The 25,063-nt window shown below is 34.4% G+C and overlaps 1 protein-coding gene across 1 annotated transcript; it reads left to right on the top strand.

Annotated features, from left to right (window-relative positions):
* Positions 1–1,972: 1,972 nt before the first annotated feature.
* On the top strand, positions 1,973–21,709 carry LOC103095889 (olfactory receptor 1361-like). Its single transcript, XM_007477423.1, has 2 exons — positions 1,973–2,047; positions 20,714–21,709. Exons 1-2 carry the CDS (start codon positions 1,973–1,975, stop codon positions 21,707–21,709), a joined length of 1,071 nt encoding a protein of 356 aa, XP_007477485.1.
* Positions 21,710–25,063: the final 3,354 nt, after the last annotated feature.

Here is a 25,063-nt window from a genome sequence, read left to right as displayed (position 1 = left end):
GAGCAAAATATATTTCCTTATTGACCATGTACAAAAGTATATACATTTCATTCTGTGCTCTGAGGCTTTCACTTTTAGATAAGGAGGTAGGTGGCATGTTTGAGTATTAATCCTCTGGAATCATGATGATTGGACATGTATTGATTAGAATTTTAATTTTTTCAAATTTTATCATTACCATATTGCTATTGTATAAATTATTCTCATGGTTCTATTTATTTCACTCTGCATCAGCTCATATAAGTCTTCTGAGGTTATTCTGAAAGTATCCCTTTCATAATTTCTTTTAACATAATAATATTTTGTCACATTTATATACCATAATTTATTCACCTATTCCACAATTTTCAGGCACCTTCTCATATTCCTTTTCTTTGCTACGTCAAATATAATGAATATTTGGTATATTCTATGAGTTTCCTTTGTTTATGACTCCCTTAATCTACCTTTATTTTAATTCTCCCTTCTCTTCCTTTTCCCACCTTTTTCTCTTATGACTAAAATAAATTTCAGCCCCCAACTTGTATTTGTGAGTATTTATTTGATTGTTCACAATTAGCATATGCAACTTAGTAACTTTGGGGGCATAATTCCAAATTGCTTTCCCTGATGGCTGTATCCATTCTTAGCTCAACTAATAGTGCATGAATATCTATTTTCATGCAGCTCTTCAAATATTTGCATTTTCTTTATCTGTCAACTTTGCCAATTTGATAAATGTAAGGTGGAACCTCCTACTTACCTTAATTTGCATTCCCATGTTAGTGATTTGGAGCATTTTTTTCATATTGCTACACATAGTTTGAATTTCTTCCTTTGAAAACTCCTTGTTCATATCTTTTGATTAGTTGTCTATTGGAGAACGACTATTATTCTTTTAAATTGAAATCAGTTTCTTATATATCTTGGAAATGAAATGTTTATTAGAGAAACTTGCTACATAGATTTCAACCTGGACCCACCCCAGGTATTTGTTTCCCTTCTAATTTTTACTATATTTGAATGTTTCAGAAAAAAAGCTTTAAAATTTTATGTAATTAAAATTATACATTTTATTTATGTGATCCTTCCTAACCTTTTCGGGGAAGGGTAATGAATTTTTCTTTATCCAACACTATGATGGATAAATATTTTCTATATTTGACTAATTTATTTATGATATTCATGACCTTTCACAAGGTCACACATCCATTTGGAGTGTGAATCTGAATATAAGATCTGAATATAAGGTATGAGATATTGATCTAAATCTGATTTTTTTCATACTGCCATCCAATTTCTCATCAGTTTTTATCAGATAGTAAGTTCTTTTTCCAGTATGTGGAGTGTTTGTGTTTAACAATCACTGGGACAATATATTCATTTGCTTCAGCATATTAAGTGTGTCATCTGTTCCATTGATTAATGTCTATTTTTAAAAGCCTATACCAAAGTGTCTTGAGAATTACTAGTTTCTAATATAGTTTGATAAGTGATACTACTAGACCCTTATTTTTGTTTTTTTTTAAGTTTTCCTTTGATATTCTTGACTTTTTTATTTCTAACTTCAATTTTTATTAACGACTTAGACAAAAATATAGATGCCATGCTCAAGTCCGTAGCTATTACCAAGCTAAAAGAAAGACTAGTTCCTTTGAATGATAGAGTTAATATCCAAAATCATATCAATAAATTAAAGTGATGAACCAAATCTAATAAACTGGAGTGTAATGAGGATGAAAGTAAAGTACTGTGCTGACATTTAAAGGAAAAAAGAAAACCTGCATGAATAATGGAATAGAAGCAAACTTCAAAGGAGAGTGTGCATTTCTCTTTCTCAGAGCAAGTAGAACATAGACCCTGATCTAACTTTTCAGAGGAAGGAGAGATTCATAAGATTCAGTGAAGGAAGAAGAAGCATTCTAGAGATTAGACTCATTCAGGATTTTCAGATCTGACTTGCTTGAACAGACTAAGTGGACAGATGAGTGCAATGGAGGTGGATAGGGGAAACATTCTAAGTATGGAGACAGACAGGAAAAAAGATATGGAAGTTGGAGATGGAAAGGTATGTATGAAAAACATCAAGAGAGTGACTGTATCTTGACTATAGAGCCATATTGGCGAAGGTGTGGTATGCATGCCCTGGCATGCCAGAGGAGGCAGCTCCCCTCTCCCTCTCCACTGCACCAGAGGACATTTTTACATGCCCTACACCTCTGTCCAGGTGCCCAGTGCAACCACTTCCTTCCTCCACTCTCTGGGGTAATATGTGGTGTATAATTGAAAATTTGTTGCCCTAAAAAATAACTATATTTCCCAGGAGCCCACCAACTTCCTGTCATTATGTACTTCCTTGTAAAAATAAAATGGTGAATTATAAAAATGAAATATTTAGATGGAAAAACTGTTCCAATATAGGTTCAAAACTGTTCAGATACTTTTGATAAATGTAATCAAAAGTATCCTCAGTGATGAAGTGAAGCTCAAATGTGGACTTCCCTTCAGGGCCAGGCACAAGGATGCTAAAGAGACTCTTATTATAAAAAATAAAATGTTTATTGAAATATTATTGAAATAAGGATAAATAAAGGATTTCTAATTCTAAGGGATTCTAAATCCACCCAAATAAACTCCCAGGTTCCACAATGAACCATTTATCCTGTTTTTCACAGGCTACACTAATTCTCCCTTATCTGACTAACCCAAATGTATACTATCTAAATAAAAACTACTACTATTATCCTTATAAATCTTAAGTTCACCTTCAAATTATAAAATAGCAAAGGCTATCTGGTTGATTCTCAACAAGAATCAAGTTAGGACTCTGAGTCTGTTAAGAGACTTAACTTAACAGACTCAGAGTCAAAATCAAAGACCAGATTTTTCCTTGGTCTTCTCAGAGTTTAACAATTTATAAAACCACAATAGATATTCAATAATGTTTCCTACGTCGGGCTCTGTCAGATCTTTCCCTCAGACAGAGAGAGGCAAAGATATTACCTCCTCCAGCCCTGCCAGAGACCAACTCCCAACTGCCAGAGAGAGTAATTAACATAGAAAACTGGTTATAACTGTCACATCTTAAATTAACATGCTCTCTTAGCTCTGCTTCAAACTCCACTTCTTTTCTCAAGCCAACCACTTTACTTCTTATCCCTAAACTAATAAAACAATACTTATTTTCTAATATCATCCTTACAATTCCCTGCCTTTGAGCATAAGAAGAGATGAAAAATCTCTACCATATGCTCTCTATTCTATATAATTCTAAAGCTATACCTAAATTTGTTATTATTATATTTCCTAAAAACAGTCTTAATCTCATGCTTATCTTATCCTGTTCTTATTGCTACACTTTATCTATGCTAATCTGTACCAGTATATAAATGAAAGAAAAGAAAATTTCAGTGAAAACAAATAATCAATGAAAACATATTTGTACAAATACAAGTGCAAAACATACAATTACAGAAACTCAATATGCAAAATGCAAACTTTTGAAAACTTTAGAAACAATCAAATACAGTTATAAACTAACTTATGTTTTACAAAAACTAAAGTCTATATAAAGTAATAACAAAACTCAAGCAAACTTCATTTTACAAATCCTATATGAACAATTCAAATGAAACTTTTTACTATGCTAAGACCTTATTCCATAATTAATACAGAAAACCAAAACTAACTACATGAAAATTCAAATTAACTTACTATACTAATAACATCAAGACTTTTTAATAATTTAACTATATACACATCTATATAAATGTATAGATCTGTACAATTTCTACACCTCTGTATATATTATGTACAAACTCTTTACATGTTGCAGGAGGAAACTAAACTCCCCCCCCCCCAAGATAGTCTAAGAAAAACATTAAAATTTTCTTTAGAAAGATATATGTTTTCTTGATTTTATCTCTTAGGAACACATAAAGTCTTCCTGTGAGATAAGATCTTATTATTTTAATGTGTACAATTATTGTTATTTTCCCAAGGTGATTTATCTGTATTTATTTATTTCTATGGATACTCATCACCTGGTTATCATGTTGCAGAGTTTGTAAGAAATGTGTCCTATATGTGTGTGTTATTTTGTAGTGAATATTTACCAAATCTTTAAAGTTACCTCCTCTGCTACTGTCTTCTGTCTTTGAGTTGTTACTATGTAGTGTTTGTTTGCAACTATAATGAAAGTATGTAGTGTTAGAATGGTGCAAAAATCTTACAGTTCATGTCCATAATCAGTCTGCATTCCTCTTCTCAGTGTTGATTTGTTTTTCAATGTCTTTGTTATAGTTCAATTGTCCTTTTTGTTGTCATCTATGTTTTCTTCTCCTTTGTCTTGATCTTGATCTCTGTTTCCATTTCATTCTTCTTCTTCTATCTTTTTGACTGTAGCTGTTTTGTCTGAAGTAATCTCTTCTGTTGTTGCTTCCCCCCCCCCACATTAAAGCAATGCAGCCACGTTTCTTACTCTAATACACTTAATACTTAAAGTTGTTTATGTAAACAGAATCACCAGATTTTATCATATGGAGTACATAATCTAATAGACAACCATCACACCCATGACTTCCATTTAACCCACTGCTTTGCACTCTTCAGGGGATTTTACAACACAGATTTGGCAGCACCTGTGTCTAAGAGACAATAATAAATGTATATTCCTATTTTTAGGGTTACATGGGGTTCTGTGCTATTTTCTGGAGAATGGACAGGTATTACAGGAGCTAACATACTAGCACCAGGAAAACTCAACACTTGTTCCTGTTCCTCATTCTCTACTTCTTCACTGATTTCTCCTGTACTAATTTCCCATGTTTTAAAATTTTCTTTGTCATTTTCATTAGTTTTCATTCCGTTGCCCATACATCCTAGTGCATTTTCTCCATATATTAGATTTTTTACTGCACAGGCCTTGGCACACCTTCATAATGAAGTTGCACCTTTTTGCATATCAAGTTTTTGGGGATTCTCACCAGCTACTTGGGAATATTTTGGATAAGCACCTGCTTTAATATATTCTTGCATGGTATTCAGGTCTGCGGCTTGTTGTGAATTATGGTTGCATCCAGTATCAAAATAATTTGGGTACTTTGGTCTCCCATGCTGGAATGCATTATTAAATACATTATTAAACCCATAATTTCTATATCCATTTTGCCTGAATTCATTAAAGTGTTTAAATCTATTGCCTCAGTTTCCCCTGAAGCTTTGTCCAAAGAATTGACCCCTAAATCTGCATTTACTCATGAGATGATCAGGTCTGTTATAAAGAAAACATCTTGGGGTTTGTCTGTATTGTCTGGGGTTGTAATTATTTCTGGGTTGTCTATAACTTCTTAGTGCAGCTACTGTTTTTTTTTCTGCACTTCACTGGATTTCAGTTTTTGTTTAAGCTCTCTGCTTTCTTTGGTTAAGTTATAAATTATATAATTTTTCACTTCTGATTGTCTATCTTTCTCATCATGGTTAGCAATTCTCCTAATTTCATCAAGACCCATGTCAAACCAATTTGGACAGTTACTCTGAAAATAATTTTGAACCACAGGGCATGCATTTTTTACAAACTGCCTGTGAATATGATTTATGTTTGCACCTGTTAAAGTATCCAACCCAATCCATTTTTCTGCACAGTCAATAATTCTATTGAGGAAAGTAGAGGGTGTCTCTCCCACTTCCTGCTTTAGGAGCTCAAATTTAGACCAGGTTTCTGGGTGTCTGGAATTTTGCCTCAAAGTTTCAATTATTGCTTCCCTGGCTATAGTTAATTCTCTGTACCCTGCAAAAAGACTTATATTCCCAGCCAGGATCCCGAGTTGGCTAATTGGCAATTAGGGGGTTATTATTAGTGTAGTGTATAATCTGCTGTTTATCCCTTTTTGTTAATAATACATCCAAAGTACAAATAAGAAGGATTGTAAAGTTTAATTAAACCCTTGAACTGCTTTATAATACCCATGGGTTCTTCTTCATATGATGGTGTATTTTTCTTAAAACTATCTACATCAGAATGTGCAAACTTTTTGTAGCACATGAGATTTACTATACCACGCTCAGGGGACACTATGGGTACCTCCCTTAGAGGATACATATGAGCTGGTTTGCTTTCTAATGCTTCATATTCCATTTGTAATTTAGTTGGTTTATCTGAGTTAGTTGTACCCTCTAATTTAGTTGCTTCTTATTCTTTAGTTTCTGCCATTGTCCCTTTAGCCTTGAGTAATTCCTCATATTGAGTTTGCATTCTATCTAATTTAGTCTCTAGATAGTTCACTTTTAACATTAGATCTCTCTTTGCAGAGATTTTACTATATATACTATATATATAGTAAAAGCCCATAAACAGTTTTTTTTTCCATTTTCCATTTGTTAATTGTCACATAGATGATGGATGGACTCAACCTGGCTAACAATCTTTGAAAAATTTAATGAGCTAAGAATTTAAATGGTAATTCTAAGGGGTCTTCAGAAATAATTTTAATTAACTAGTAGTTTCTGAATGGATGATTTTTTAAATATTTATATTATAAAGAATGTTATGTTAAAGGTAGAGAAATAAAGAAATGTTCTTACCAAGGTGTTTATATAAAGCAGGAAGCCAAAAAGAGCTCCTGAAAAACTCTTCAGTTTAATTTATTTCCACCAGAACAACCTAGATTTCTTGATGATATTCTAGACCCAAATAAGTTTTATTTTGTTTAAAAATATATTTGCCAAGTTTGAAAGATTTACTAGAGAAAGTCTGTAAAAATTATGACAAATATCCACCAATTCATAGGTTTTTAAAATGCCATACAGCAGACTCATGTGAATCCTAATGATAGTGGGTTTCTTTGCTATTGCCATTAAATGGACTCATAACTTTGGAGATTCTGATACTTCTTTAATGTGTATTACATGTTGTACTATTCTTTATAAAAAACAGTTACTTCGTAAACAGTGGATCATGGCCAAGTTTGAAAAGGAAATGGATCTCATTTTTGGGGTGATAAACCTTTGTATTCTACCTTTTCTTACCTGACACAATGTGTCAATGATTGTAGCCTATATATTTTTTTATTTTTAAAACTTAAAAAAATTTTTTTTGCTTGCATGTGCAATATACAATTTCAGTTTTATTTCTTTCTCTCCTTTTCGTATTTGAAGCACATGTCACCACTATTGAGAAGATTTTCTTTAGCTTTTTTGATTTTGCAGTAATATAAGTTTAAAATACATTTGCCCTGATGTCAATGCATACCCAAAAAGCTTTAGACTATAAAAAATGATGCCATTGATTGTTAAAAAATATTATGGGATTTTGCTTAATGATTCTGTCTGATTCCAGGAGAAGGGAATACTAAAAGAGTCATTGCACAGTGCCAAAGAATAACAAAATTACTTGCATAGTGCCAATAGAGCATAAGGTCAAAGAGATCAAACCAGTCCTACATGGATTGATGACATTCTATGCAAAGAGATCAAGGATTTAATCATATGTGAGACTTGAGGTTGTGGCTGTTTAACATGTGTTAAATGCAGGTCTTCCTTGTACCACATACTCTATATAAAATATACATTATCGATTATTCTGGCTCCGTCGTGGCTCCCATCTGCTCCTGTAATATAGTCCCTTTTCTCTTTCATAATATGGCAGCTTCCTTGTAGTCTTGGCTGCAAATGGGTAAGTGAAATATCACTGCATTTTGTCCTACAGACTTATGGGATAGAAATTACTTTAATTGGGCCCTGATTCAAGGACCTGTTATACATATATTTTTCCTTTACTTAGAATTTTTACACATAAGATTGTGATAGTCTGTATTTCATCCACAAATTCTTTTCTCTTTTATTTGGATTTTTTTGATGTTTTTGATTTCTCTTGCCAATTGATACATATAACTCATAACTCAGCCATGATTCCTGAGTGATCCCTGTGATTTTCAATACCCTCTTTGGAGGGGGGGGGGCTGTATTATTATTATTATTATTCTAAACTGCAAAGTTTAAATTCTTTTTGAAAGTAATTTTAGGATAAGAAACACACTACCTCTCCGAATCCAGAAATTGAACTGTTTGGAGAAGGCACCATTAAGATGCCTACACAGACCACATGCTGCACCAGAAGATCCAGAGTGAACTTTGGGATGTAGTGATGTGAACTGTGTTGGGTTGAATGCATTTGTTTTGTATGTATATTATGCCGAAGGGGACTGCCCCCTAACTGGCTTTCTGTCAATGTGCCTAGCAATCATTGGTTTTGTTCTCTTTTCCTTTTATCACCAAATTATTGTAATTTCAAAGTTGATTATGTTTACAAGATCTGTTGGAGAGACTAGTCTTCCATGTTACCTTAAAAAAGAACTACATTTCCTGGGAGCCCACCAATTTCCTGTCATTACATACTTCCTGTAGACAGGGGATATTAGGCAGGAACATGAAGGATCTTGCCTTTTTACTTCCTGTTTCAAGTTTGGTGGTGGTAAGGCAGGCATTTGAACTGGCTGATCAGCCATGGGCCCATGGTCTTTATTTTGTATCCTCCTTATTCCTTGATTTCTAATGATAATTAATAAATCCCTTAAAATATAATATTTGTGTTATTGACATTTAATTTTAATTTTTATAGTGGGGCTCACAGGCTGTTTGAAGGTATAGTTTGGGCATGCAATCTCTAAAAGGTTCACCAATACTACTGTAGAGTATGTGGAGGGATACAATTTGTAAAAAAAATGAGAAAGGTAGGATGAAACCATGTTGAAATTTTATTGAACTATATTAAATCTAAGAAAGAATAAATAAATAAAATTTAAATTGCTTGAATAAAACCTATTAATAAGATGGGAAAGCTATCATAATTTCCCAAATTTAGTCTTATCTAATACAGCTTCTAGAGCTATTGTTTTGAACAGTAGTAACTCTTTGGCAAAATTATGTACAACTCAGATAAAGAGGATCTGAATTTCAGAATTAGAATATCTCTGAGACACAAGATACTTCCATTCATAAATTGATACATTATTAAAAGTTATTTTACCAAAATAAATTGCAACATGGAAGCTTTTATTTTAAACTTTGTTTTGTCTGAAATCTGATACCTAAGTACCTTTCCAAAAGAGTTAGGACACTCTAAGAGACAATGCACACTAAACATAATTTTTTTAAGTATGAGAAAAAATGAAGAAAGAAAGAATATTAATGTTCATTTAGAAAAAATGATTGTTATAGATTTGTCTCCTTATAAAATTTGCTTCTGGGTAATGTTTTTTCTTGAAAATTCTGTTTTAAAGGAAACTATCCTTGATGCTTATCTCCACAAACTAGCCAAATGGGACTACTTAAATTTAGGAACATGCATATTCAATCAAGATCTTGGTGTCTTTAACTATTGTGTCAGTTGTTAGCAACATTGGAATGGATACTTCTATCTTGTATATCAGGTTGATTTGCAATGACATGACAATATGAAGAACTTTAAATAGATCTTTGAAGATATGACATAAAATGGGTCCTTTTTTCATATTATTAGAGCTATTTCAAACTGGCAAAATATTGAAGAAAATCTCTTTACAATCATAAAGAAATACTTCACATAAATCTTTCATTCAGTTTGAAAATGTGTGGACAATTAATAAAACATATCAAAAGCCAGTATATTTAGGCATTTTTATGGACAGGAAACTGTATACATTCAAATGGACTAAGAAGAGGTTCAATACTTTTACTTTTTTTAACCAACTCTCTATTATTTCCAAGATTAAGTTTAAAATATGTCATCTAGGACCATCATCTTTACTTGGTCTTTTGTCATTATTGTCCATAGAAAATATTTGAAAATCAGTTTCATATGACCTGGTTCTCAAAGGGAATCATTCTAACTTTATTGTTTTCCAAAATAAAATATAATACAATATTAAAATTATAGTTTTTACATCTTTGGCACATTTATTACATTCTCCATTTGATGATATAATTTATCCTGATGCTATTCAAAAATATAATACTGCAAGGATATAATATTCAACGAACAAGGAGATAGCAAGAGTAAGAACTGATTTGTCCTACTTGTCCAAGTTAGGAAGCTGAAACAAGTAATAATCACAAATTCAAAACAATAAATATAAAAGTGATAGAGTGTATTTACATTTCACTATAGTAACTTGGAGATGCTTAGTATTTTAAATTATATTATTATAAAAATTTTGTAGTTTTCCTGCCATGGTCATAGACTTTTTCTATGAAAGGAGGAAGAAGGGACTAAAGTTCTTTAGAGAGACCTTGAGAGTGTCTGTGTGCTGTTTCTTTTAACCTACATATGAGTACTTGCCTTGTGTGCATTCTCCATAAAATAGTCTTTTAGGTAAATGCACATTTGGCATTCAGTTTGGTCAGCCCATCAGAGTTGTGCTCTTGGCATTAGAGATTGAAAGCTTGGAAGTTCTGCTTGGGAGATGGCTTTAGTACCTGGTATCTTATCTTTCCAGGTTATTTTCAAAATCTTTGTAAGATAATTCAAATGGAAGCAGTTCAATTTTCTGGCATGGTACTGGTAGACAATCTACAGAGACACATGGAATCTGCAATAGAATAAGGAATAGGGAAAAATTAATACAATGATTTGACAAAGCTGCTGGGAAAACTGGAAAATAGTATGGGAGAGATTAGGTTTAGATCAACATCTCACACCCAACAAAAAGATAAATTCAGAATGGGTGAATGACTTAAATATAAAGAAGGAAACCATAAGTAAATTAGGTGAACATAGGATAGTTTACCTGTCAGATATTTGGGAAAGGAAAGATTTTAAGACCAAATAAGAGATAGAGAATATTACAAAAGATAAAATAAATAGTTTTGATTACATTAAATTAAAAAGGTTTTATACAAACAAAACCAATGCAACCAAAATTAGAAAAGGAGCAACACATTGGGGAAAAAAATCTTTATAACAAACCCCCTTGACAACAGTCTAATTACTCAGATTTATAAGGAGCTAAATCAATTGTACAAAAATCCAAGCCATTCTCCAATTGATAAATGGGCAAGGGACATGGATAGGCAGTTTTCAGATAAAGAAATCAAAAAAGCACACGAAAAAGTGTTCTAAGTCTCATAATCAGAGAAATACAAATCCTGAGGTACCACCTCACACCTGGCAGATTGGCTACTATGACAGCAAAGGAAAGCAATAAATGTTGGAGGGGATGTGGCAAAATTGGAACATTAATGCACAGCTGATGAAGTTGTGAATTGATTCAACCATTCCGGAAGTCAATTTGGAACTATGCCCAAAGGGCATTGAAAGATAGCCTGTTCTTTGATCCAGCTGTACCACTGATGGGTTTATACCATAAAGAGATCATAAGGAAAAAGACTTGTACAAGAATATTCATAGTTTCACTCTTTGTAGTGGCAAAAATTGGAAATTGAGGGGATGCCCTTCAATTGGGAAATGGCTGAACAAATTGTGGTATATGTTGGTGATGGAATACAATTGTGCTAAAAGGAATAGTGAACTGCAGGAATTCCATGTGAACTGGAACAACTTCCAGTAATTGATGCAGAGTGGAAAGAGCAGAACCAGGAGAACTGTATACACAGAGACTGATACACTGTGGTATGATTGAATGTAGTGGACTTCTCTACTAGCAGCAATGTAATGATCCAGGACAATTCTGAGGGACTTATGAGAAAGAACCCTTTCCACATGCAGAGGAAGAACGGTGGAAGAAGAAATACAGAAGAAAAACAACTGCTTGATCACATGATTTGATGGGGATATGATTGGGGATGTATACTCTAAAGGATCACTCTTGTGCAAATACTAACAATATAGAAATAGGTCTTGATCAATGATACATGTAAAACCCAGTAGAATTGCTCATTGGCTATGGGAGTGGGGGAGGGAAGGGGAGAGAAAGAACATGACTCATGTAACTATGGAAAAATATTCTAAATTAATTAAATAAATAAACTTTTAAAATAGCAAAAAATTAATACAGTGGTGTTGTGGGGAGAAAATATTTTTGATTAAATTATGAAGTTGGAAAACAGACAGCAAAGTATAGCAATAGGGATAAAAAGAAAGCAAGTAGAGTCAGGAAGTATAGAAGCTCCTCCTAGGAGTTTATCTGTCAGAGGGAGAAGAGATCTAGTATGAGGCTGAGAGGACAAACATGTCAATGAAGGTTTTTTTTAAAAAGATGGGGGTATTTGTAGGCATGATTATAGTCAAGAAAGAATTAGCAAGATAAGAAAAATTTAAAAACAAATGTTTACAGTAGCTTTATGGTCAATAAATCCAAAACCATAAAATAGTGGAAGAAAGAATCATTATTCAACTTGGAAAGATTGGAAAGCAGTTTGAGAAAAAATGGTTTTCTTAGGTCATCTTATAACATATGCCATAATCAATTAAGAATCAAAAGTGGCTAAAATATTATATCATAAGGAAATTAGAAGAGAATGGAAGTTTTTATCCTTTATAATTGTGAATAGGGAAAGTATTTAGAACCAGAATTGAGTTCCAGAAGAGTACAAATACGAAAATAGACAATTCGTATTTTCTTCTACTTTTTGCTGTTTCATAATATGATGTTCTTCATAGTCTACCATTCTACTCCATGAGATTTTATTTTTAATTTTTTAATTTTACTTATTTATTTTAAAATATTTTTCCATGATTACATGATTCATGTTCTCTCACTCCCCTTTTCCTTCTTCCCATCCGGAGCTGACAAACAATTTCACTGGGTTATACATATATTATCACTTGCTACCTAATTCCATATTATTCATTTTTATTATAGAGTAATCTTTTAAAACCAAAACCCCAGTTCCTATACATATATATGTATATATAAACAAGTGATGAATCACATATTTTTCTTTTGCATTTTTACTCCCACAATTCTTTCTCTTGATGTAGATAGCATTCTTTCTCTTAAATCCCTCAATATTGTCCAAGATCATTGCATTGCTTTTAGTAGCAAAGTCTATTATATTTGATCATCTCACAGTGTTTCAGTTACTGTGTACAATGGTCTCTTGGTTCTTCTCATATCACTTCACATCAGTTCATGGAGATTTTTCCAGTTCATATAGAAATCAAGCAGTTCATCATCACAATAATATTTCATCACAATCACGTACCATATATTTGTTCAGCCATTTGCTAATTGAGGGACACCCCCTCATTTTCCAATTTGACACCACAAAAAGCGTGCCTATGAATATTTTTCTACAATGCTTTTTTATTATCTCTTTGGGGTACAAACCTAATAGTGGTATTGCTGGATCAAAGGGAATGTACTTTTTAAAAGCCCTTTGGCCATAATTAAAAAATGTCTTCCAGAACGGATGGGTCAATAACTCTACCAGCAATTCATTACTGTCCCAATTTTGCCACAACCCCTCCAACATTTATAATTCTCCTTTTCTGTCATATTGGCCAATTTGCTCAGTGTGAGGTGGTACCTCAGAGTTGTTTTGATTTGCATTTCTCTAATCAGGAGGGATTTAGAACACTTTTTCATGTAATTATTGATCATTTTGATTTCTTCATCTGAAAACTAACTATTCATAGCCCTTAAACATTTGTCAATTGGGCAATGGCTTGATTTCTTGTGCATTTGACTTAGTTCCTTATACATTTGAGAAATTAGACCTTTGTCAGAGATTTTTGTTATAAAATTTTCCCAGTTTGTTGCTTCCCTTCTAATTTTGGTTGCATTGGTTTTGTTTATATAAAACCTTTTTAATTTAATATAATCAAAATTATTAATTTTGCATCTTGTAATATCCTCTATCTCTTGCTTGGTCTTAATTTCTTTCCTTTCCCATGAATCTGTAACGTATACAGTTCTATTTGCACATAATCTACTTGCAATTTCCCACTTTATATTTAGGCCATTTACCCATTTTGAATTTATTTTGGTATAACATGTGATATATTGATCTGAAACTAATTTTTACCATACTGTTTTCCATTTTCACCAGCAGTTTTGGTCAACTAGTGGATTCTAGTCCCAAACTCTTAGATCTTTCAGTTTATCAGAAACTCCATGAGATAAGCCAAGTTAAATTTTAAATATGTGTTACCTTGATTGTCACTTTTCCCACTTGAAAAGGAAATAGAATATTTGTTGAATAAGGTTTGACTATTCTAGGTTTGACTATTCTTAACTCTTCATTGTGGTGGTTAATTTACACTTAATATCACTGGACCTTTGAAAGAGAGGAAAAGAAACACTAAAGAAACAAATCATTATGGGATAGCTTTCTTGAGGTGAGGGGACAATATATGTTGCCCTGGGCCCCAACAGAGAATGTCTGGGGGTGTTTGATGTTTTCATGTTCTTTATAATGAGGCCTCTGGGGAGATAAGAGCATGATAGTGGGGAAGTCTGGAGAGTGAAGGGAGAAAACATTAACAGAGAGTCTCTAAACAAGAGAAAGAACAACAGAGCCCCTCAATCCTCATTTGTTTCTAGAGACAACTCCCAGTGCTCTACTGACCACTTACATATTTCCATCCTGCTAAAAGGCAGGGCACTGTGTGGCATGTAGGTAGAGGAAGTATCCTGTGCTTTCTTGAATCATCTCTATTCTTCTTGTTTCTACTTCTTTCCCAACCTCTAATCTTTTAAAAGCTTCAAGTTTGAGGACAATCTTTTGAAACAAACTTCCCTATATGGATTGGAAGCATATAGGTAGGAGTCTCCCTCTGAAGCCTTATGAAAAGACATCAAGTGTTTTACTAAGGTGAGTGACATGTGGGTGCCTGAGAGTGAAGGAGTCAAGGAGAGGTTTGAGTATAAGGAAATTCTTTTCAAAAGTGAATTAGGTTTGGGTGTATCTTACAAAGATTAGGATGTTGGTAATATGATGGGGATTTTAAGTCATGTCTAGAGATGAGAGCAGTTTGAATGACTTTGTTTTGCTTGAAATGTGTGATGGGAAATGAATCTGAGAGAGGTCCTAACATAGGACTTAAGTAGATTTAGTTAGTATTAAATTAGTATCAGGGACACCACACAGGAGGTACAAAATACCTCATGGTCTAAATAAATGCATTCTTTTTCTTCTGTTGTTTTAGTCTTCCTGTTCCTCATTTCAAAGGCTGAAGTCTCTCAGATTATATGTACTGTAGTCTTTGCATCAATATATAATGTTTCTTTTTGATGAAATATGAAGATACTTTTCTGATCGATCCATATTTTGATTTCACATTGTTTTTATACACAGCATATGGACATCATGGCTTAGTCTTCTTTCTCCTATCAATTCAATTAAATTAAAAAAAATTATTAGTCCTCAACCATTTATAAAGAATTACAATGAGACTGGGGAAGATACAAAGTGTAAAAAATATACATTATTCTTTTACATTTTGCCTAGAGAAGGGAAATAGCATATTTGGCATCTAAAATGGATTAAATTATCTTTGATTTTGTTCATTTGGATACTATACAAATATGGTTAATATGGATACTATACCAAATATGATTACCAATTCCAAAAGCAGTCACAATCCTACCATTTAGTGGGTAACTTTCCTGTGGTTGACCTTATTCTGAACATTTCCCTACTTAGCTAGGCTGCTCCTCATATCATCTTAGGGGTCACTATTGCATGAAGCTTATGACTCATTTTAATTCTGCCCTTAGAATTATATTTCTGAAACACATGCTCCTAGTGACAAAACTCCAAATTAGAAAGAAAAATACTTTCTAATAGTAGCCTAGTGACTTGAAATCCTAGGTCTGCACTAGGAAAGGCCACTTTGTTCTTCATGGGTATCAGGGCTGTTTCTCACTCTCATTCCTTTAATGACATGGCACAAAGAAATAATAGAATAGGGTCAAATAAGTATTTATGTGGATTAAGGTTAGATTAGCCAGATGCATCTTTATATCAGAATAAAAAGGTCTGATTAGGGATGGGTGTCATTTTAACTCCTCTGCATAAGGCAGAGGTAGCAGGGTAAGACCTACTATTGATTTTTTCTTTCTTTTTTTTTTCTCAGCTTCCTTGCTGTTGGAATAAGTAGCTAGGATAATAAATATATTTTCTTCCTCTCTCTGCCTGGGACCCCTGAAAATCCCACCCACCCACCCAGTCCTGATCTTGGGTTAGTTTCCTCTCTTCTATCACTGAGAAGAGATACCAAGTCCAAAGGTCTTTAGAGACTCAGTCCTTTAACCACAGATGAGTGCAAGATTGAATAGAGGGTTCTTGCACTCAGAAAAGAGACATACACCTAGGTCCTATATTTGAAATCTTTTAAGCTTGGCATTTCCTGTTAAGAATTTCAATTTTGCCAATACAATCTTTGCACAGCAGTGTGGCATCCCAAAAGGGCTTTTAAAGAAAATGTTATCTTTGCAAACAATTGTAATCCTTGATGATTTAGAGGTCTTTGTTGGAGCTTTACAGGAGCTTATATTAACTAGGGGATTGTATCTACCTAGGGAATACCCACATTAAGCATTAAGAAAAAAGAAGAAAGTAGCTTGTGAGGTAGGCTCAAAAGAACGCATTATCCCTTACAATAATAAATGAAATATATTTAAGATAGGGAAAATATCACAACATTCATTTAAAACCCTAATTACAGACTAAACTCATATCTTATAAAAGTAATATTATAGAGGAAAGTGTTGTCTATAATTCTGACCTACATAAAAATTGAGTAATTCTTACTATTTCTGTTTATAGTAGAAGATTTAACACTATGAATAACAATGAACTTGTTGATCAATCAACCAACAAACATTTATTTTTATTGAGCGCCTACTAAGTGCCAGGCACTATGCTAAGTGCTAGGTATACAAAAAAGAGGTAAAAGACAGACTCCTTGCCTTCACAGGACTACAATCCAATGCAGACGACAACATGAAAACAAGTATCTACAAGCAAAATAAAGACAAAATAAATAAGAAATAATTAAAAGATGGATGAATGGGGTGTTCGGGGAAGACTAACACCTTTGATATGAGGACATCAAGCCCTTTTTAGGGCTGCTTATTCATCTTTATCTACCTGTCACTCAACTCTCAAATTGTAACTCTTAGATGATGTACCATGGGCAGCAAACCCACTCTAGTAACTCTCAGCAGAAGGGTTAAATCAGACCTAAAACCAATGGTGGGGTAGATGGGTGTCTGCCCCAAGCATATATAGACTTCCCCTGGAGAAATGGATGAATGAGAATCATTTTTTCCAATGGCCATGAAGGTGGTTAAAGTATGTACTGGGGAACACTTAGAGTTTGGTCAGACATCAAAGATTCCAGAGTCATCCGTGACATCCTGGGCTAATACCAGTCATCCCAACTTTTATCTTATCTAGACTTGAATGACTCTGGAAGAAATAGTGAGGCTGACAATTTTATGCACCTCTGCCTCATTTAAATCTAATTCATTCCCATGCCAAGACATCACTTGTTGATGTTATTGGTCCTCTTTGAAAATGAAGGGCAAACAATAACAAAAGAAGGAAGGCACTAAAAGTAAGAGGGGTTGAGGAAGGCTTCCAGTAAAAAATGAGATCTTAGTTGTGACTTAAAGGAAGTCAGTCAGTAAAACAGAGGAGGAAGAATATTCTAGGTATGTAGGACAGTCAAGAGAAATGCCCAAAGGTATGAGATCAAATGTTTTGATCATGGAACAGCCAGGAGGCCAATGTCACTAGATTAAGAGTATTTGGTTGGGAAGAAGATATAAGAAGCCTGGAGCTAGACTATGAAAGACTTTGAATGTTAAATAGGGATTTCATATTTCATCCTGGAGGCAATAAGGAACCATTGAAGTTTATTGAATAGGGGGAATTACATGGGAGGACCTACATTTTAGAAAAATAATTTTAGTGGTTGAATGGAGTATGGAAAACAAGCAGATCCAAGTTATTACAAATATTTGGGCATGAGGTAATAAGGACTTTCACTACAGGGGTAACAGTGTTAGAGAAGAGAAAGGAATGTATTCACAAAATGATCATGTCTTGGCAACAGATTAGATTTGGGAGGCAAAAGTGAGGAGTCCAGATGACTCCTAGATTCAAAGCCTGAAGGACTGAGAGGATAATATTGTGCTGTACAGTAATAGGGAAGGTAGGAGAGGTAGAGGGATTAGAAGGAAAAATAAATACATAATATTGTACCTAATTTTACTTGATAGTATTCAACCTCATTAATGATTATGACCTTATATTGATATTTTTATAATTATAAATTTATAGATATATGAAAGTAATTTATTAAGAATTAGGCTAGTCTAATCTCTGGAGTAAAACTAGAAGAGGGATATAGTACCTGCCCATAAAAACTGACATTCTAATACAGGGAGACAGAACACATAAAAGACTGGTGACCATGGAAAGGTGTTTTGGTCTGGGAAGTCAAAGGAATCATTAAGTTATTGTGTTTATTATTTTCATGGCTCTACTTACTTTGTCTCAAGTTGTGTCTTTCTTTGTATTCATCATATTTATGATATCTTATAATACAGTAATATTCTCTTGCATTCACATTGCAGAATTTGTTTAGTCATTTCTCATGCAATATATCTTTCCCTGTGACCAGTTCTTTTACACTCCAAAATTAACGGATATATATGTATATATGTGTGTATGCATATATGTGTGTATGTATATATTTTGACCTTTTTCTTACTCTGATCTTTTGAGTATATATTTTCTATATAATATATAAGCAGTTAATACATATATGTATACATACATATTTAACATGTACATGTTATATATGTACATCTATATACACATATGTATAAAACATAACATATGTAACAATGCATTTTATGTATATCTCACTTGAGACTCCAACCAGTCCCATAAGGAGAATAATTAAATACACTTTTGCATTTAAAGTATTTGTCAAGGGTCACATAGTTAGTATTTGGCTGACCTAAGATTATAAATGTGAAACAACTCTGAAGTTACAATTCAAGATGAAGATGCTTAGTGGGTCACAGGTGTTAGTCTGATTAGAAAGCATTCTGATTGTAAAAATAGTGGAATTTTCCTCAATAAACTACAGTTGGTACACTTATTCAGTCAAGTTTTATTTTGATTCAAACAATTCAAACATATCTCAGGGTCATTAAGAAAGATGGACTTTTGTCCTCAGGCAATCATGGGACCCCAAGCACCTGGAAGGTATTTATTCAGATGAAGGATACAACCACAGATGATTAGGATTAAAAAGAAACTGCAAGAAAGGAGTCTGAGATGTAACTGGCTGCGTTGCCCACTTCCTGCCTGTAGTACTTTACAGGATGACTATAATAGAACCCTGTGAGAGGATTTCCTTCACACAATCCCTCCTTTGATTCTTTGGGGTTTCTAGGAGATTAACATGTTAGGTCTCCCCAGTGAATCATGCCACATATGAAGCTCATATACCTAAAGATTATTTTACTAAAGATATATAAAATATTGCACCTTACATAGAGGGAATTACATCAATTTGGGGAATAAGAGGGAAAGAAAAGAAAAAGGAGAAATAAAACAAAAAAGATTGATAGATGCATTGACAAAAGCCAGTTAGGAGGCACTCTCCTTTGGCATACGTTTACATTAAGAATAAATGATAGTTTCAACCCCCTTCAGTTCAGTTCATTATATCCCAAAATACATTCTGGATCTTTTGATGTAGTATGTTGTTTCTGTAGGCATCCTTATGGCACCTTCTCCACAAGATACACTTTCCTGATTTGGGGTATTGGTGATTTTCTTCTAAAATTGCTTTAAAAGATCTTAAACACTGGATTTTAGAATAATTATACAATCCCCCTTAGGAGGTATTGACCAACACTAGAATCACCCCAGGATACATGGCTGAGTTATGAGGTATATGAATCAATTCTCAAAAGAAAACACAAACCCCAAAAACCAAATAGAAGAGTGAAGAAAAAAATTAAATTCTGAATAAAAATGTGCATATATAACAAAAGCCCATGTTTATAAAATTATGTCCTACAAGCATGTAAGACAATTGCAGCAATATTGCACTTACCCATCGTCAGCCAGGACTATATGATAAAAATGAGAAAGGGGACAAAGGTCTGAGGTAAAAGGAAGTATGATTCCCTCGTCTGATTTAACCTTTAATCTCAGGGAGAGGGGAGCCAAAATGGAAGTCAAATGAAGGTATTTGTAGAAACCTGGCATGGGGAAGTTCAACATCTGAATTTTTCAGACAGCAACTTCCTCAAACTGGAAAACAAATCCTCTGGCTTTGCATAGATCCTCATCAATCCCAAAGGGATTGTTGGTCTCCTTGACTTTGTGCTTCTTTGCACTATGCAGTGGCTTCTTAGTAATCCCTTCTCCTGAAATCAGATACAATTATTAGTTAAAGTCCCATAATACTTTACCATCAATGGCAGGTTTCCATAGTCTAAAACTTTTCAGTATGCATTGGTATTAACTTCTAGCAATGAGTTGGGGCATGGGCCTCCATTCCAGGGTATACATTCCAGGTCTAGGGTATTGTGCTTAGGCTGTCTGGGGGAAATGAAGAAGGGAAGAATATTTTTTCTTACAACTTTGCAACATATATTTTATGAGTGACTTGATTATATATCAGTGCCATCTGGAGGCTATAAACATATTCAATTGATTCTGCCATAGCAGAGAAGTCTTTGAAATCTCTTTGTGTAGAATATCATGGTCATTGAACACCTTTTCGAAAGGCCTTTTTGAGATTAAATATTCTGCCTTTTAGTTGGATTATCTGTGGGACTATCAGTTCATCTCTGCATCTCCCCAATCTAGGTATAGATTCAGCAGCAACATAACAGCAAGAAATCAGACCAGCTCCTCTGATTTCCTCCTCCTGGCCTTCTCCACTCACCAAGAACTTTGGTTCCCACTGTTCCTGGCCCTCTACCTGGCAGCCCTGCTGGGGAACCTGATGATCCTCATTGCTGTTGGCTCAGACCCACACCTGCATACACCCATGTTTGTATTCCTGGTCAACCTGTCCCTGGCAGACCTGTGCTTCACCTCCACTACAGTGCCCAGGCTCCTCCATGCCTTGCTCACAGGGGACCAGACCATTACCCATTCAGCCTGCCTGTCCCAAGTCTTCTTTTTCCTGATGGCAGGCAATGTGGACAGCTATGTATTAGCTGCCATGGCATGGGACCGCTATGTAGCCATATGCAGACCATTGCACTATGCTACTGTGGTGACCCTGCCTCGATGTCTGGTGCTCCTGGGGGCTGTGTGGGTTGGCACATCCCTGCATTCTCTGCTACACACAGTCCTCATTGCTCATCTCACCTTCTGTAGCAATCGTGCTCTCCCATATTTCTTCTGTGACCTCCATCCTTTGCTACATCTTGCCTGCTCTGACACATCTCTCAACTACATGATGATTATAGTTGAGGGTGGTCTTGTCATCATCATGCCAGCTGTTTGCATTATGGCCTCTTATGTCTTTATTGTAGTTGCTGTGTGTAAGATTCGAGCCCCTGGGGGTTTCCAGAAGGCATTTTCCACTTGTGGATCCCATCTAACTGTAGTTTTGCTTTTCTATGGAACTGTACTGTGTGTCTACCTGCAGCCCCCAAGTCAAGCTGAGGGCCAAGAGAGATATCGAGATCTGGTAGCCACAGTCATGTTCTCTGTGGTGGCTCCAACATTAAACCCCTACATTTATAGTCTGCAGAACAGAGAAATCAAAGCATCCCTGGTAAAAATGTTTGTGGGGAATTAGAATGTGAACAAATGGACAATGCAGGATCCCTAATAGAGCTAGCCTTCCCTTTTTTCTCTCATCTATTCATTTCCTCCTTGGTCAGTCAACAATGAATCTACACATGCATCTGAACATACTCAAGTCAGGCAATTTTATGTCAGGCTCAGAGTCAGAGTAAGGGAGAATCAATATCTATGATTAATTACATGGCAACAGAATTCAGCTTCTTCTCGCTTCCTTCAACAATAATCCTTCAGTTTGGGATGATGGCTCTTCCTAATCTTGAATTTTATCTCCATCTTGACTTCAGTTCTCCTCTCTCTAGCTTTCCAACAAGGTCATTTCATCTTCATATTTGCTTCTATCTCACCATGAAGTGACCTTGTATAGGAATGAACTTTATGACCTTTTTAGGTAAGGAAGGATCTTGGTCATTTCTACCTGATACACAGCTTTCTAATTAGACTTCCTGCTACCTATGACACATTCAGCATCTTCACCCTGAATTGCAACTTGAGAGGTGTTTGACATTTAGATTTTGAAAATCCTTCCTAGACATGATGCCATCGGGATTATTGATCCTATTTCACATCTATCAATAGTAAGGCAAAAACATAAATGTGCATACATTCAGCAACATAATACTTTATATCATCCTTGAAGAAAGAGGTTTCATGTAGGATTAGAAACAGGAAAATTAGAGACATCTTTTCTGCTAATCCTATCCTTTCTATTCCTACTTCCACTAATGTAATTGGAATTGTTTCTCAGGCACTGAATGTCTAAAACAATATGTAGTCTAGAATGATACAGTAGTTGTTTAGAAATCTGGAACCTCAGGAGTTGAAGATACTATAGGTATTAAATTGTCCAAACCTAAACCATAGTTTGATCAACCATTAAGCTCCAAAACATTCACAAGTACTCGTACTACTTAGATTCTTTAGGCGAGAGGGACTTGTTACTGCTTTTTATCTTTTGGATAATTCTAAAACTTTCTGGTAAATTAATTAGAGAGGAATGAATAAAAATGTAATTTCATGTTGAGGACTATCTGGAATCCCACAGCATTAGTATCAAGATGATCAAGATCTTCAATAAAAGATGTGAAGAAAACTCAGAAGATTTTATGGAAACATCCAATGATGGATCTGTACAACACTAAACAGGAATGGGAAGTATTTTTTGTCACCCAAGGTCAAAGTCTCAAGATTTCAGAGTTGGAAAGGAATTTAGAGATCATTTAATGTGTGACTGTCTCATTTTACTTATAAGGAAATGGAAGCCCAAGGAAGTTATGAGACTTGCCCAACATCACAGTTAGTTAATGGGCCAAGAAAGATTTACTGACTCCCAATTTAGGGACCTTTCCAGAACACTTTACAATTGCTAAATATCAGTGGTGTAATAATTAAAATAATGTTATTATTTCTTCCAAGATATATATTTTATAAAGTTTATTGGAAAGATAGATAGACAATGTTACCTAAGTAACCTGACCATGTGGTGCCTAGCCTGCCAGTCTTTTCTTCATTCCCCCTCTGCACTGGCTCTTCTCCTCGTGGTTTTCCTGATTCTCTGAGGTTCACCCTCAGTCTTCTAAGTTTTCCCGATCCTGCCTCAAACCTTAACTTTTATTGATGTACAGAACGTACAGCTATGCAACCCTGGTGCAACTGTGGTATGTCAGGAATGTTTGATAAACATGTAAAGTTGCTGAGGAGGGGGAGAAGATGAGCTTCCTTGACCCATATCCCCCTGTAATCCTTTGGGAGAACCTTCTCCCCAATGGATCATTTAAATATAACTATCTTATAACTAAATACTTTCTAGCTAAAAGTACATACAATATTGCATTTTTCTAAAAGGGTGTTACAGTAGTTAGAGATGGGAGTAAAATACAAAAACTGATTGATAGATGCATTGACAAAATGCCAATAAGGGGACAGTCCCCTTTGGCATAATAGTTTACATTCAGATGAAGTATGTTCAATCCCCTTCAATTCAGTTAATTATATCTCAAAGTTCATTCTGGATCTTTTTATGCAGTGTGTGCTTCTTCAGGCATCTTTACAGCACTTTTCCCAAAAGGATCCACTTTCTTGATTCAGGAGGTTGGCAAGCTTCTTTTCCTGAAGTTTCTCCAAAAATTTTAAATCTTGCATTTTAGGATAATGACACAATTCCCCCTGAGGTGGGTGTTGACCAACACCAGAATCACACTGGTATACATGACTGAGTTATGAGGTATATGAAACAATTGTCAAAAGAAAAAAAAATAAAAACAAAGACAAACCACCCCAAAAAAATCCCAAAATAAAAGAGTAAAAATTAAATTCTGTATAGAAATAAAAAATTCAGAAATGATAAAAAATAAAATAAAAATCTTAGGTGTATAAAATTCTGAGTAAAAAATAAAAATAATCTGTAACAAGTCCTTGAATCACAGTAAGGCCCAATTAAAGTGATTTATGTCCCACAAGCCTGTAGGACAATAGCAGTAATATAGCACTTTACCCATTTGCAGCCAGGACTACAGAAAATTGCCAGACTATAAGACAGAAAGGACTAAGTTTCAGCAGCAAATGGGAAAAATCATTCCCTGGTCTGATTGTACCATCACTGTCAGAGATAGGGGGAGCCAGGATAATAGCACACCTGAGGAACTTGAGTCAGAATATTGCACATGGATGGTGGTACAAGGAGTCCTGCATCTTAACATATGTCAAGGGCCTTAACCTTGATTCACATACTAGGGTCAAGTCCTTTCATATTGGCATAGAAATTCAAAAATACTCTCTGGATTGGATTTGGTCTGTTTTGACCTCATGATACTTTTCACTGTGTATTGGTTCTTTTGTTCCCTTCTCCTGGAATCAGACATAATCATTAAATAAAGTCTCATAACATTTATCAATACATGGCAGGTTTCCATATTTGAAAGCATTTTTGGTATGCATAGTACTAGGGCTAATAGATACTATAAACTTATACTGTAAACTGTATCCTTCAAGTAAAAAAAAAACCATTAATACTGATTTCATGTACTTCAAGTATCACCAACATTAGAGAAAAAGAAAGAAAAAATCAAATATCCTATTACAAACATAAAGAAAAAAAATAATGAAAAAAATCATAATTTCACAGTTCACATTCCATGTGATAATGTGTTAGCCAAGCAGAGGCACAAAACAAAAGGTGCTCACTCAAAAATGAAATGTATATCACTCTTAACTTGGCCAGGATCCACAGTGTGAGTATACATAAGTTTTTCACTAGGTAAAAACCTTTTAAAATAGTAGTACAACAATTAATATAGATTCTAAAAAATACCAAAATCCCCCAAATTATAAGAGCCCATTTAAGGACAAT

The sequence above is a fragment of the Monodelphis domestica genome, chromosome 1 (assembly GCF_027887165.1).
Source record: "Monodelphis domestica isolate mMonDom1 chromosome 1, mMonDom1.pri, whole genome shotgun sequence".
NCBI classification, from domain to species: domain Eukaryota; kingdom Metazoa; phylum Chordata; class Mammalia; order Didelphimorphia; family Didelphidae; genus Monodelphis; species Monodelphis domestica.
Note: the sequence above shows the minus strand (reverse complement) of the source record. Positions and strands in the feature narration are given on the sequence as shown.

Excerpts from the sequence above, each read along its gene's own strand:
- LOC103095889 (XM_007477423.1), top strand. The coding sequence starts at position 1,973 with ATGGAGGTGGATAGGGGAAACATTCTAAGTATGGAGACAGACAGGAAA. Across the intron at positions 2,048-20,713 it reads TGGAAGTTGGAGATGGAAAG|TTGGATTATCTGTGGGACTA; the intron begins GTATGTATGAAA and ends TCTGCCTTTTAG.